We start from the raw sequence: 14,172 nt of genomic DNA, 5'->3' as shown, positions 1-14,172 counted from the left end.
TCGTTCCTGTATTCTTCATATTCGTCGTGCATGATTGCAGGGATACCATATAACGTGTTAATCGTATGTGCATCAAATGCTACCCATTTTCCCCGCACAAACACCGTCAACCGATCATACCTAACCTTGAGGTTAGCATAGAACTCTCTCACCAATGAAATGACAGCATCTTGTGGCTGCCTGCCAAATTCTTCCCACTGTCGAGCCCTAAGAATTTCTCCAATTTCAGTATGAGGGGCACTAAGATCAAATCCCCTTTCTTTTATAATGCTTCTATTCAAAATCTTGCCATATTGCTCCTCCGCCTTCTCATCATAAAACCGACTTGCATCATAATTCAAAGTTGATGAGGATGATGCACCCTTAGATTGTTTTCTTCTTGGAGGCATTGTGTCAAACACCTTTCAAACACCAACTTTTCTTCAACCCAATTCTCACACTTCAATGATTTTACACTCCCCCAAACTCAATACAAACAATATCCACAACACCAATAATATTCCCAACAATCAATTAACAATATCCCCAAAATCAAGAATGTACTTCACCAAATGAATTTTCCTTCCATATCAACTAACACCAACAATTTCGAAATTTTCCAACAAATATGCAATGAATTGACTCACCTTGGGTGTGTTGAAATGTTTCTTGAAGCATAAAATCAAAGCTCCATCAAATTGTTGAAGAAATTTTGAGCCCCCTTTTCAAACCCTAGGTTTTATGTTGATTTTTTGTGGAAAGGAATTGATATTTGATGGAATGGGTTAAGATATTTTGGTCGGGAGTGATAAATTTGTTGAAGGAATCACAAAAATTGAGTGTGGAAAGTGTTTGTTGGAGTGAGGATTTCGAAATGGAGGAGGTTTTCTTGAGTGGTGTTCTTCGACAATGCTGAAGAATGCCCGATTCTGTTTTAAAAAGGTGCGACCGCGGGTGCGGTGTGCTCTCGATTTAATTTTTTTCCTTCATGTTGTGCGACCGCGGGTGCGGTGATAACAAAACCGCGGGTGCGGTATCTCTTCGGCATTTCTTGCATTATTTAACATGTGAAGACCGCGGGTGCGGTGTAGGTAACACCGCGGGTGCAGTGTATGTTCGGCAGCTCAGCAATTTTCTGTATGAATATACCGCGGGTGCGGTATGCATGGTACCGCGGGTGCGGTGTATGTTCGACACTCCTGAGCGCGGCTGCGGTGTGCTTGTACCGCGGGTGCACTCCTGTTTCGTCAAAAATATTTTTTTTTTCTCAAATTTTTAGTCCTGAAAAGAAAACAATTAGGATTGATTAAATTTTGGGAAGATATAAACATACATTATATCAAAAATACACTACAAAAAATAACATGATACAAAAATAAAATCAACACCGAAATTAAAATGCAAAAGAAAAACAAAAATTTGGGTTGCCTCCCAATAAGCGCTTGGTTTAACTTCATAAGCCCGACTACCAGTTTTTTTTTCTCAAATTGGTTCACCCAGACTGAAATTGTCAATATTTCTCACTTCAGTTCCATAGTATGCCTTAACTCGCTGTCCATTGACCTTGAAAGTTCGTCCATCATTGCATTTTAGCTCGATCGCTCCATGAGGATACACTGTCTCCACCAAAAATGGACCTGACCAACGCGATTTCAACTTACCAGGAAACAACTTTAGACGGGAATTGAACAAGAGTACTTGTTGTCCTGGTTTTAGTTCCTTTCGTACAATGAGCTTATCCTGCCACTTTTTGGTCTGTTCTTTATAAATCTTGGCATTTTCGTAGGCTTCATTGCGGAATTCCTCCATTTCAGTTAATTGAAGTTTTCTTTCATCGCCAGCTGCTTTCAAGTCAAAGTTCAACTTTTTAACTGCCCAGAATGCTCGATGCTCCAATTCCATTGGCAAGTGACAAGCTTTACCAAAAACCAACCTATAGGGAGGCATCCCTATTGGCGTCTTGAACGCTGAACTATAAGCCCACAGTGCATCATCCAATTTTATAGCCCAATCCTTCCGGTTTGTATTGACAGTCTTTTCTAATATTTGTTTGTTTTCCCGGTTGGATATTTCAGCTTGTCCGTTCGACTGAGGATGATATGCCAATGCCACTCTGTGCTTCACATTGTACTTAGCTATCAGTGAGTTAAAAATTCTATTGCAAAAATGCGTACCTTCGTCACTTATGATGGCTCTCGGTGTTCCAAACCTGGTGAAAATGTTCTTGTGCACAAATTTAACTACAACACGAGCATCGTTAGTACTGGTGGCGATTGCTTCCACCCATTTCGAAACATAATCTACAGCTAATAATATGTAAGATTGACCAAAAGAAGGGGGAAAAGGTCCCATGAAATCTATGCCCCAGACATCAAAAAGTTCCACTTCCAAAATATTTGTCAGTGGCAATTCGTGACGCCTAGAAATGTTTCCTAACCTTTGGCACCTATCACATGATTTCACTAAGGTATAGCTATCCTTGAACAAAGTAGGCCAGTAAAAACCTGATTGCAATACCTTAGCTGCTGTTCGTGTTGCTCCAAAATGTCCACCATAAGGTGATGAATGACATTGTTCCAGAATTTTGTGTGCATCTTCTCCATCAACACATCTCCTAATCACTTGGTCAGCACATCTCTTATACACACAAGGATCATCCCAGAAGAAAAATTTGATATCATGGAAGAACTTCTTTTTCTGGTGATGATTCAGATCTGGAGGAAAAGTACCACAAGACAAAAAGTTAGCTATATCGGCAAACCAAGGGAGTTTAGAATTTACCTCAAATAGTTGTTCGTCTGGGAACGACTCATTAATGACTTCACCATCAGTTCTTTCTTCAAGCTCTAGTCGTGACAAATGATCTGCCACCTGGTTCTCACAACCTTTCTTGTCTTTGACTTCAAAATCAAATTCTTGAAGTAAAAGTATCCATCGTATCAACCTAGGCTTGGCATCCTTTTTGGCAAACAAATAGCGAAGAGCTGCATGATCAGTAAAAACGGTTACCTTGGTGCCTATGAGATATGTTCTGAACTTGTCAAATGCAAACACCACTGCTAGCATCTCTTTCTCAGTAGTTGTATAGTTCTGTTGAGCTGCATTAAGTGTACGACTTGCATAGTATATAGCCTTGAACATCTTATCTCGCCTCTGTCCCAATACTGCTCCCACAGCATAGTCGCTAGCATCGCACATGAGCTCAAAAGGCTCCTTCCAATCAGGTACTATCATAATGGGAGCAGAAATCAGTGCTTTCTTGATCCTGTTAAACGCCTGCAAACAATCATCATCATGTCGAATCTTTCTCTAACAAATTACATAAAGGTCTAGTAATTTTAGAGAAATCTTTAATATAACGACGATAAAACCCAGCATGTCCCAAAAAACTTCTGATCCCTTTAACATTCTTTGGTGGTGGAAGATTTTCAATTGCCACAACTTTGGCCCTGTCAACTTCTATTCCTTTAGCCGAAATTTTATGGCCAAGCACAATACCTTCTGGAACCATGAAGTGACATTTTTCCCAATTTAAAACTAGATTCTTCGCCTGACATCTCTGCAAAACAAGCATCAGATTTTGCAAACAGTGATCAAAAGCTGAACCAAACACAGAAATATCATCCATAAAAACCTCCATTATTTCCTCGACCATGTCAGAAAATATGGCCATCATACACCTCTGAAAAGTATCAGGTGCATTGCACAGTCCAAATGGCATTCTCCTGAAAGCAAATGTACCATAAGGGCAAGTGAAGGTAGTCTTCTCCTGATCCTCCGGTGCTATGACAATCTGATTGTAACCTGAACAACCATCTAAAAAAACAATAATAATGATAACCACCTACTCTATCAAGCATCTGATCAATAAAGGGAAGAGGGAAGTGATCTTTCCTAGTAGCATCATTCAATTTCCTGTAGTCTATTCATACTCGCCAACCAGTCACTGGACGAGTTGAAATCAATTCATTGCTCTCATTTCTCACTACAATTATTCCTCCCTTCTTAGGCACTACTTGTACTGGTGAAACCCACGAGCTATCAGATATAGCATAAATAACACCAGCATTTAGCAATTTTAATACCTCAGCCCTCACAACTTCTTTCATTGCTGGATTAAGCCTTCTCTGTTGGTCAACATAGGGTGAATATGATTCATGCATCAAGATTTTATGCATACAAACTGTAGGGCTAATCCCCTTTATATCAGCAATTGTCCATCCTAAAGCAGATTTAAATTCCCTCAACACCCTCAACAATTTCTCTTTTTCAGTACAAGTAAGTAAAGAAGAGATGATTACCGGATATGTTGAATTTTCACCTAAAAATGCATAACAAAGGTGGCTTGGCAATTCCTTCAATTCAGGAGATGCTTTTGGTACCTCTTTACTTGCATCTTCAAGTAACTCTACATGATGCACATCAATCTTTTCTTTAGGCAATGTATCAAGAGCAAGTAACTCCTCTTGTACATCCCAATCATCTTCATCCAGTGTAGACGCCGATTCCAACAAGCATATCTCCAAGGAATCTTTCGTCAATCTACCTGCACCAACATGAGATACACATGAATCAATTACATCAATACTATTACAAGTACTTACCTCATTTGGTTCTTTGATTGTGTTGTAGATGTTGAACATGACTTCTTCTCCACCTACTCTCAATGTGAGCTCACCTTTGTGTACATCAATCAAAGCTTTTCCGGTGGCCAAGAATGACCTTCCAAAGATAAGTGGAGTGTCCTGATCTTCTTCCATATCTAGAATGACAAAATCAGCAGGAAATATAAATTTGTCTACCTTTACCAGAACATCCTCTACTATACCCCGTGGATATGTAAGTGATATGTCCGCCAGCTGCAAGGTAATAGTGCTAGGCTTCACCTCGCCAAGCTCTAAAGTCGTGTAAATAGAAAAAGGCATTAAATTAATACTGGCACCTAAATCACATAAAGCTTTATTTATTCTAGAACCACCAATAACACAAGGAATAGTAAAACTCCCTGGATCTTTGAGTTTCTGTGGTAGTTTCTTTTGGAGTATGGCGCTACACTCCTCGGTCAACTTAACTGTCTCAAACTCATGCAACTTCCTTTTCTTTGACATCACATCTTTGATGAACTTTGCATAGTTTGGCATTTGCTCTAAAGCATCGGCAAATGGAATGTTGATATGAATCTTCTTGAATATCTCCAAAAATTTGGCAAATTGATCATCCAATTTCTTCTTTTTGAACCTCTGTGGATATGGAAGAATTGGCTTGAATACCGGAGGTTGTTCAACTTCAACTTCAGCTTTGGATTCCTCAATTTCAACTTCTTCAACAGTCACCTCATTTTCATCCTTCTCATTGGAATTTTTACCCTCAAGTTCTCTTCCACTTCTCAAAGTTACAGCTTTGCATTGCTCCTTTGGATTCACTTCAGTGTTACTTGGAAATTGACCTTTATTTTGATCTCTCAATGCATTAGCTAATTGACCAATCTGTGTCTCCAATGATTTCATTGTGGCACCCATATTTCTCATGTGAGTTTCCATGCCATCAAGACGAGATTCAGTCCTAGCCATCCTTTTATTAGATTCAACAACAAATGTCCCAACTAAATCCTCAAGTGAAGGTTTTCCTTCCCCCTTTGATGTATTAAACCCGGTGGAGGATTCATCACATTCTTATTATTTGCATATGAAAAAATTTCATGATTTCTCAAACCAGGATGATAAGTGTTAGGGGGAGGGTTACCTCGATATCCTCCATAACCACCAAAATTCCTATTGTTGATATAATGAGCCTCATCAGGAATATGTGGTTCTTCAGTAACAACCGATGCATTTTCAACTTCTGATGTACTAGCTTTATTCATTGCTGCAATTTGAGTTGTCAAAGCTGAAACTTGAGCGGTGAGTGATGTAATAGGATCTATGGCATAAATTCCAGCTTTCTTCTTTACTCCTGACCTTTCAGACGGCCACTGATAACTGTTAATGGTCATCTGTTCAAGCAGATCATATGCTTGATCGGGTGATTTGGCAAATATTGTGCCACCAGCTGCTGCATCAACAGTGCCTCTTGTTTGTCCATTCAAACCATTGTAAAATAATTTAATCTGTACCCAATCTTCAAAACTATGGTTTGGACATCTCCTCAACAACTCCTTATACATTTCCCATGCTTCATATAATTGCTCAAAATCAGTCTGCCTAAAAGTACTTATCTCAATTTTCAACTGTGCAGACTTCGCAGGTGGGAAATATTTTGCAAGAAACTTGGTTGCTAAATCCTGCCATGTAGTAATACTCCCCAAAGGAAGCGATTGGAGCCATCTTCTTGCTTGGTCCCTAAGAGAAAAAGGAAACAAACGCAATCGAATTATATTATCAGAAACACCATTTATTTTTACCGTATCAGTAATTTCAAGGAATGTTCTGAGATGTAGATGAGGATCTGCAGTAGCGGCTCTCCCAAACTGATCTTGTTGAACCATGTTTATCAATGCGGGCTTGAGCTCAAAGTTGTTTGCATGAATAGTTCCTCGTGCTATACCCGAATAATGAGCGTTCAATACCGGCCTAAAATGATCTCTAATTGGTATTGCAGGGGGTGGATTTTCATTATCTCTATTTTCAGCCATTGCTCGAATCTCTTCTCTTCTTGCCTTTCTTAATCTTCTTGCGGTTCTTTTGATTTCAGGATCAAAGATAAGCAAGTCAGGATTTTGCGATCTTCGCATGCACTGTCAAACAAAGACAATAAACAAATCAATGTTCAATGTAATACAATAAAAACAGCTCTAAATTAAAATCTAGACTAATTGGTAACAATACTAATATAAATTCAAATTTAACATTCCCCGGCAACGGCGCCAAAAACTTGTTGCGTGTTTTCTTGATTGCTCGCAAGCACACGACGTCAAGTTATAGTAAATTGTAATTTTGAGTAAAGTGTCGATCCCACGAAGAATGTATTTCTAAATTTATATTAATGCTTGTAATTAAAATAGTCTCGACTTTATTTAGAATAATCAACTGACAGATTTGTTCGTATCAATAACTGAATTGAAAATAAATTTACTTGTAGTACCAAACAGAGTTGAACAATGGAATAAAAGATCTAGAGGTCCGATTTCACGCAACTATCCACCATGTGCTATTTTATGTAGCTATATTATAAATGTCCTTCTTATTCATTAACCAAGAATTCTATAATTATCTACTCCCTCTCCCGAGTGCTAAGTAGATACTAATTATCTAACAAAAGATTGTAACATCCCTGTCAACAATAAAATTAAATAACACAATCAGCACTAACTTCTTTTAATGGCTTTAATAGCAATAGATGTCCTCCCGAACTATATAAATACTATCAATGTATTTTTCCCTTTCTTGTTTATAAATTTCCTTTTCCAAGTGATAATTTATAAATATACAAATCATTCAAGATATGGCCAATAAAATGAAAGCATTAATATTGGAAAAATACAAATGAACAAGAAAGGAAACTTATATAGCATAAATCATAAATCTCAACACAGGGTTTCTAGTTTTGTTCCATCATTCCTCTAGAATTAAGATTTAGTTCATAATAATACAAATAACACAACAACACATAAATCTTAAACAAGACATATCAAATAAAAGTAAAAATAAAGAAAGAAGAACTTAGAACAAGAGTTTTGGAGTGTATGAAGTTTTTGTCCAAAAGTGAGCAAGAACTTGTTGAAGAAGATGAACTTGATCTTCAATCCTTTGCTTGTAGCCTCCCCCCTTGTTCTTGCTCCTCCAATATGACCTAGGTAATGAATAATGGAGGCTTTTTATAGTCCTAGACAAGTCTTGCACGCAAAACACCAAAGTCTTCAAGTCCCATGCGCAACACACCAAAGTTTCAGAATTTCCAGAATCTGTCTGTGCATGACCGCGGGTGCGGTGTAGGTAACACCGCGGGTGCGGTGCTGCTTCGGCAGAATTCTTCAACTTCCAAGTCAAGGGACCGCGGGTGCGGTGCTAACAAGACCGCGGGTGCGGTCTTGCTTCGGCAAGATTTTTCCTTTTCACTTTTTAATTGATCAATTTATTACTCCAAATTCTCATTCTAAGCTTCCAAACTACAATAACAAAAACAACAACAAATCATATAAAATCTGCTCAAGAGTCACAAAATTCCCAGTTAAAAACAAGTAATAAAAGTACAATAAATTGCACTTATCAGCTTAAGCTTAAATGGGCCCTTTAATTAAGTGGTTTAAAAATGTTTTGAGCTCATTAAGCTTAAAAATAAACCCATCAAGCGCAAATATACTTTCAAAAAATATTTCGTATTGGCAGTTTTTTAAAATATTACCCGAGCCCTCAAAACATCCCCCGATTCGATAAAATTTGTGTAGCGGATAAAATAAAATCATGCGGGTAAAAATATCCAATAAAGCCCATTTTTTAAAATTACACTTAAAAACACTCGATATTGATTAATAAAAATTAATCCTTTCATAAAATATTTTTTCTGATAAATTCTCGGTCTCTATTCTTCGTTCGAGTGCAAAATTCAACTTAAAATCTTAATGCATGAATTTTTAAAAATATCATGAAATAAATCCTATCATGCAATAATTATGCATAAAATGCTTAAAAATAATTAAACTTATAAATTAAATAAACCCCTAGATTGCATGAACTTTAAATAAATCATGAACTAAAACACAAATTAACGAAGTAAACATGTATTTAATGCTTTAAAACAATTTAAACAAAATACCAAAGGAAATTTAATAACTTGCATGCATGTGGTTCACGTGGACCTTCAAATTTTCGGGACGTTACAAAACATCCATAGCAACTTCCACAACTGAATCAGAATGTCTTGCTGCTGAAAGCTGCTGTGCACAATTGATCTGGATTCAGCAACAACTGAAGGATTATGGAGTCACTGCAAAAGAATCACCAATATTTTGTGATAATACAAGCACGATTGCAATTACATACAATCCAGTTCTTCACTCTAGGACTAAACACATTGATGTCAGGCATCACTTCATCAAAGATCATGCTCTGAATAAAGCAACAAGGCTGGAATACATCTCAACTGAACAACAAGCAGCAGACATCTTCACCAAACAATTACCAGAGACTAAGTTTTCAAAATTTCGAAATATAATTTTTTAATTGATTTATCTTAATATTTGATGATGATATGTCAGTTGTCATTTAGTTTTATATAACTGTTCAGTTAGTCATTATAAGCTTTCATTTTTATAACAGTCAGTTAGTTATTATCAATTGTCATTTTTGCAATAATTGTTCAGTTAGCTAATGTCATTTAATTGTTTGTCAACTGATATCAGTTCATTTGCAGAAAAGGAAAGAACAATGAATCGAAACAAAAATTATTGATGATAAAATCGAAACCAAGTTACACGGTCCATTTGTTCTCCAGCGGCATCTTGCCAAACGATCAACCAGTAGTCAAATCATAACTGTTGATACTCCTGAAGGCTTCTGAAGAAGAAATACTTTCAAGAAAATACCACTCCTTCTTGAGCATCAGATGAATCAGCACATCATCTTTAACAATCTCGGAAATATGATCAACTTCCACAAGTCTCTTATACTTCCTTGCAATTGATCTCTGCTTAACAGTAGCAGGAAACTCTCCATTATGAATTGATTGAAGGTCATGAACCGTGGTCAAAACAGACATTAATTTTGAAAAGACGTACTCATCAAGAGCCTTCTTCAGTCTTTCAAAACGATGAAGTGTCCATGAAGGATGAGGGACGTTGGAACTGCTTGAACAATCCATCAGTTTTTAGATGTTATTATCGAATAACAATGGTCTTATTTATAGCCAGCCCTTAAAGAGACAGGAGGAGACGAAGAGTCATCAATTACAAAAATAGACTTAACTGATCTAGACTAAGTTTCTCTTACCCTTCTTTTATTTTTTATGCATTTATTGAGGGGGAATATCGAATATAAATGGTTAACTGAGAAGACAATAGTCAGTTGGTCCTTAACTGAAATGATTCAGCTCATAACTGGTCACTCAATTGCTGACCTAACTGATTTTATCCAATAAGTTAACTGGTAAATCGATAAATATTCCATAATAAGTGATGTGACTTTTAATTACGCATTAAATGTACGTCTTTCAATGAATAGTGTTTTAAATCGTGGTCTCATGTAGTCCACTTAAATTCTACACACGCTTTAATCACACATACACACGATGTCACTTAATTTTTCATTGACTGACACGTGTCCAAAATTTTGAACATTCACATACAAACGTACTTATCCCCGCCCCATTTCAGTTCTTCTTCCTTTACGCGAAATTTCAACCTACAGAGCAAATCAACATTCTAAGCTTTCTTTTACGCAGAAAATCAACTTTTCAATGGCAAACCAAATTCCCGCACACCTGCTGAATGCTATGGCAATTGAATTCGATTCAGTCCTGTCTGTTCAGGACAAGGCATTCAAGAATGTGTTTATCAAGATTGAAGCTGCTGGATTGAAACCATTGCTGGGACTTTCTTCCCAAGAAATCTCCCCTAAGGAGATTCAAGATCTTTATGCCAACAGATTCATTTCTATTGATGGAAATATCATTACTACTTTCAACAATCAGCTGCTGATATAGATGAAGATTCATTCAGGAACCTCTTTCAGCTGCCAACTAATGGGCTAGCAAACTTCTCTGAGGTCAAATCTTCTGATGTTGAGGAGATGCAAACTCTACTATAGGCTGACGGTCGCAAAATCAAAGTTCCCGATTCAAAGAAGTAATTGAAGCCGTAAATCTAACTGATGGCTAATATTGTGGCCAAAGGGCTTCTAGCAAAGGCTGGATCCTTTACTGCACTTACTTTGGAGAAATTCCAATTCATGACTGCCATGATTACTGGCAAAAGGATGAACTGGAAGGAGATCATCTTCACCCTATTGAAGAATATGTTTCAGTCCTCTAAGCAGTTCAAGGAATTTTTCGTACAACTCAGATATCTGCTGACAGTCAAGGGCTTAGTGGGTGATTCATCTGAGCGATCATCCAAATTCAAGATATTCAATGCTAAGAGTGTTCAGCTACTGAATCTTAAGCTGGACATCTCTCCTGAGAAATTTGTCAATGTGAAAAAGGAGACTGAGACACAAGGGGCTCCCAAATCAATTAAGAAATCCCGAATGGAAACTTGGAAAAAGGCCATCAAATGTAAACTGATTTTCAGTGAGACTGACTCTGAGAAGACCTCGTCTACCAAAATATCCAAAAAGCCCAGGACTCAGAAGACAAAACCAGTGATGGCTGTGGGCACCATCCCATCTGAGAGTCTTATTCAATCTGGAGCTTGACAGCAGATCAAGGCTACTCCACTAACAGCAATACCAGTTGGAACGTCAACTGATGATCAGTTAGCTGTAGCTTCTTCTCTCACGAAGACTATCACTGAATCTGGTGATAAGAATAAATATGTTGGAGTTAAGGCTCCACTCATCACTATCTCTGGCCCAATCTCTCTGCCAGCTGCAAGACCTAAGGGAGTTTTGATCCGAGAACAAGTTGATTCAACCAGGTCAGAACTGAGCATCTCTCATATTCTGACTGATTCAAAGGGAAAAGAAAAGATGACTGAAGAGACCAGACCAACAAACACCATTCAAACTCACATTGACCTTATCTGGAAGGAGGTCAATGAATTCTATGAGGGTAAACTCAAAACTTATTATGAATGAGTGAAATTTATAACTGTTGTGTTTGTTAGGCAATTGCAGAAGAAATCAGCTTTAATGAAGCTCATTGCCTTGGAAACAATTGTTTTAAACCTAGTCAAAGACGCTACAGTGGTTCAAGCACTAGAAAGAAAGAAATATTTCTTTGATCAGGTACGGGCAAAGAAGCTAAATCAGATGATTGGTCAGCTACGCCAGAATTATGATCCTACTAGCACAACTGCTCCTAATGAAAAAACAGTTCATGACCAACTGGACATGGATATGTTATCTCTACAGATGGCGATCAAGAATTGGGAGCTAGGTCAGGAACTAATCATTCCAGAAGATTCCCAAGAACTTTCATTAAATGAGCTAGCTGATCAATCAGCTCAACCAGCAAAGCCATCAAAGGACCTGGTTACTGACTCTGCTGAACATGTAACTGATCTTTCTTCAAAGGATGCACATCAGTCAACTGATGTTCCTCAGCCCTCAACTGCTGGATCGGAACTCTAAACAGAAGATGAATTGTCGTTGGCAAATATTGATGAAGTAATCATATCAGTTGCCTCTGATATTCAACTAAATTTTACCGAAGCAGTTCAAGAATTGTTTGCAACTGAAGAACAAGTTTTTCAAGCCCAATCTCAACCAACTGAAGAGCCAGTTCAGTTGACTTCTACAATTGAACCGCCAGTTTTGAGAACTGAAGAAGCAGTTCAATCATCCGCTATGAATGAACATATTTATACTCGAAGAAGTGCCAGCTGAACAACCTTCCATTCTTTCAACTGTTCAGACAACTGAAGCATCAGCTGAGCAACTAGTTCAAGAAACAACTGCTATTTTAACTGATCTTCCACCTGAAGCACCTTCAGACTCTGCTGCTGATCCAACTTCTTTTTCTCCACAGCCTCAACAGGCAACTTTACCATAAGATATTTCTAAAATGGTCAATCCTTCAACTGAAACAATTGACGGGGCCTTAGTAATCTTCGATCAAGAAAACAGAGAGCAGGAACCAAAAACCTCTGGAGCCATGTTTCCTGGCATCTCAATAGCAAATGAATATTTATTTGAAGAAATTCAGGCGATTCAGACCAACCTCGTCGGTATAGTTACCTCTATTTCAGATATCAAGTCAACCTAATTTTTGCACACTATGAGGTTTGATTCTATCAAGGACAATACCATGGGAAAATTGCAGAAAATTCAAAAGGATGTCCCTTCTTTATTCCTTCAAATGGACGAACTTTGGAAAAACAGACTGTCAGCTGAAGCTCATTTCCAGACTCAAGCTTTGGTTACAAGACGCCTTGACTTTCTAGAAAGCACTATGTCCAAAAGAATGGATTTACTACAAGAAATACAATTGAATTTGGTATCTAATATCTCCTCAGATGTGCGAATCATATTGAAAAAAGGTTGATGAGTCTGACAAAAAGAGGGAAGAACAAGGAAAGAATTAACCAGAGCAATCTTCGAAGACTATCAAGAAGAAATATTCAGATTATTTCATTCTTTCATTCTTTTATCCTTTGTATGAATCTTTACATTGAAAGAATTATTTTATCTACAATAAGTTCAGTTGATCAGTATCAGTTCTTAATTTCCAAGTTTTGTTAAACACCTAAAAGGGAGAAATTGTTGGAATCTGAATTTTGGATGTTTGACAAACTGAGCATCTAACTGATCTAAAAAGAATGATAACTAATCTAAAACACGTTGCCATTAACTGAAGAAAAACACGCGGACTTTCGAAGGCAACTGAACTACGCAGACAACTGACTGATCAGTTGGGAACTAATCAGTTACTACAAACAGTTGTGAGCTTCTCAACTACAATCAATCAACTGATCCCTAATTGAACACGTCATCAGTTAAGACATTCAACCGATAAAAGCTGACTGCAACAAGTAGTGGGATCGCCGCATTACAGAAAATCTGCAGTGTACGACTGTCAGAGGAATGTTGACGTGGCATGCAATGGATAGAATGGTTCAAGTAGTATTTAATTTTACCATTGGAGGGAAGCCTATAAATAGAAGAGAAGATCAATTGAAAAAATCACTCCAGAATTTTTGAAACTCTCGAACTACTGAATCATTGAACATCTGAAATCTTGAGCGCTCAAAATCTATGCAGTTACTCTGCTGAAATTTCTGTAAACAGAAAATCTCATGCTTATTGTATACATCCATAGCTGCTAGGCTATAACCCGAGCTTTCAACACAAACTGTATTACTCTATCTAGAAGAGATCAGTGGTGTTAGATTTATTAAATTCTATTGAGTTCTGAAAACTAGTTCGTAACTAGAGTTTCAGTTTGGCATTGTTACGTCCAAAACTGAATTGGGTCTGTACAAGTGTTTGTATCAATCAAAGTCTTTTAGTTATATCCTATCTTATAGATAGAAGGGGTGACGTAGGAGTGTTTAAAATCTCCGAACATCTATAAAATCATGTGTCGTATTATTTCAGTTTATAT

General features: G+C 37.4%; 1 protein-coding gene across 1 annotated transcript; it reads right to left on the bottom strand.

Moving 5' to 3' along the window:
• Window positions 1-1,461: 1,461 nt before the first annotated feature.
• LOC140821663 (uncharacterized) lies at window positions 1,462-1,926 on the bottom strand. Its single transcript, XM_073182199.1, has one exon. It carries the CDS (start codon window positions 1,924-1,926, stop codon window positions 1,462-1,464), a length of 465 nt encoding a protein of 154 aa, XP_073038300.1.
• Between the last annotated feature and the right edge of the window lie 12,246 nt (window positions 1,927-14,172).

The sequence above is a fragment of the Primulina eburnea genome, unplaced genomic scaffold (assembly GCF_022965805.1).
Source record: "Primulina eburnea isolate SZY01 unplaced genomic scaffold, ASM2296580v1 ctg695, whole genome shotgun sequence".
Lineage (NCBI taxonomy): Eukaryota > Viridiplantae > Streptophyta > Magnoliopsida > Lamiales > Gesneriaceae > Primulina > Primulina eburnea.
This window is presented reverse-complemented; position numbering and strand designations above follow the sequence as displayed.

Bases quoted from the DNA above. Each gene is read 5' to 3' on its own strand.
- LOC140821663 (XM_073182199.1), bottom strand. From the start codon at position 1,926: ATGCCTCCCTATAGGTTGGTTTTTGGTAAAGCTTGTCACTTGCCAATG.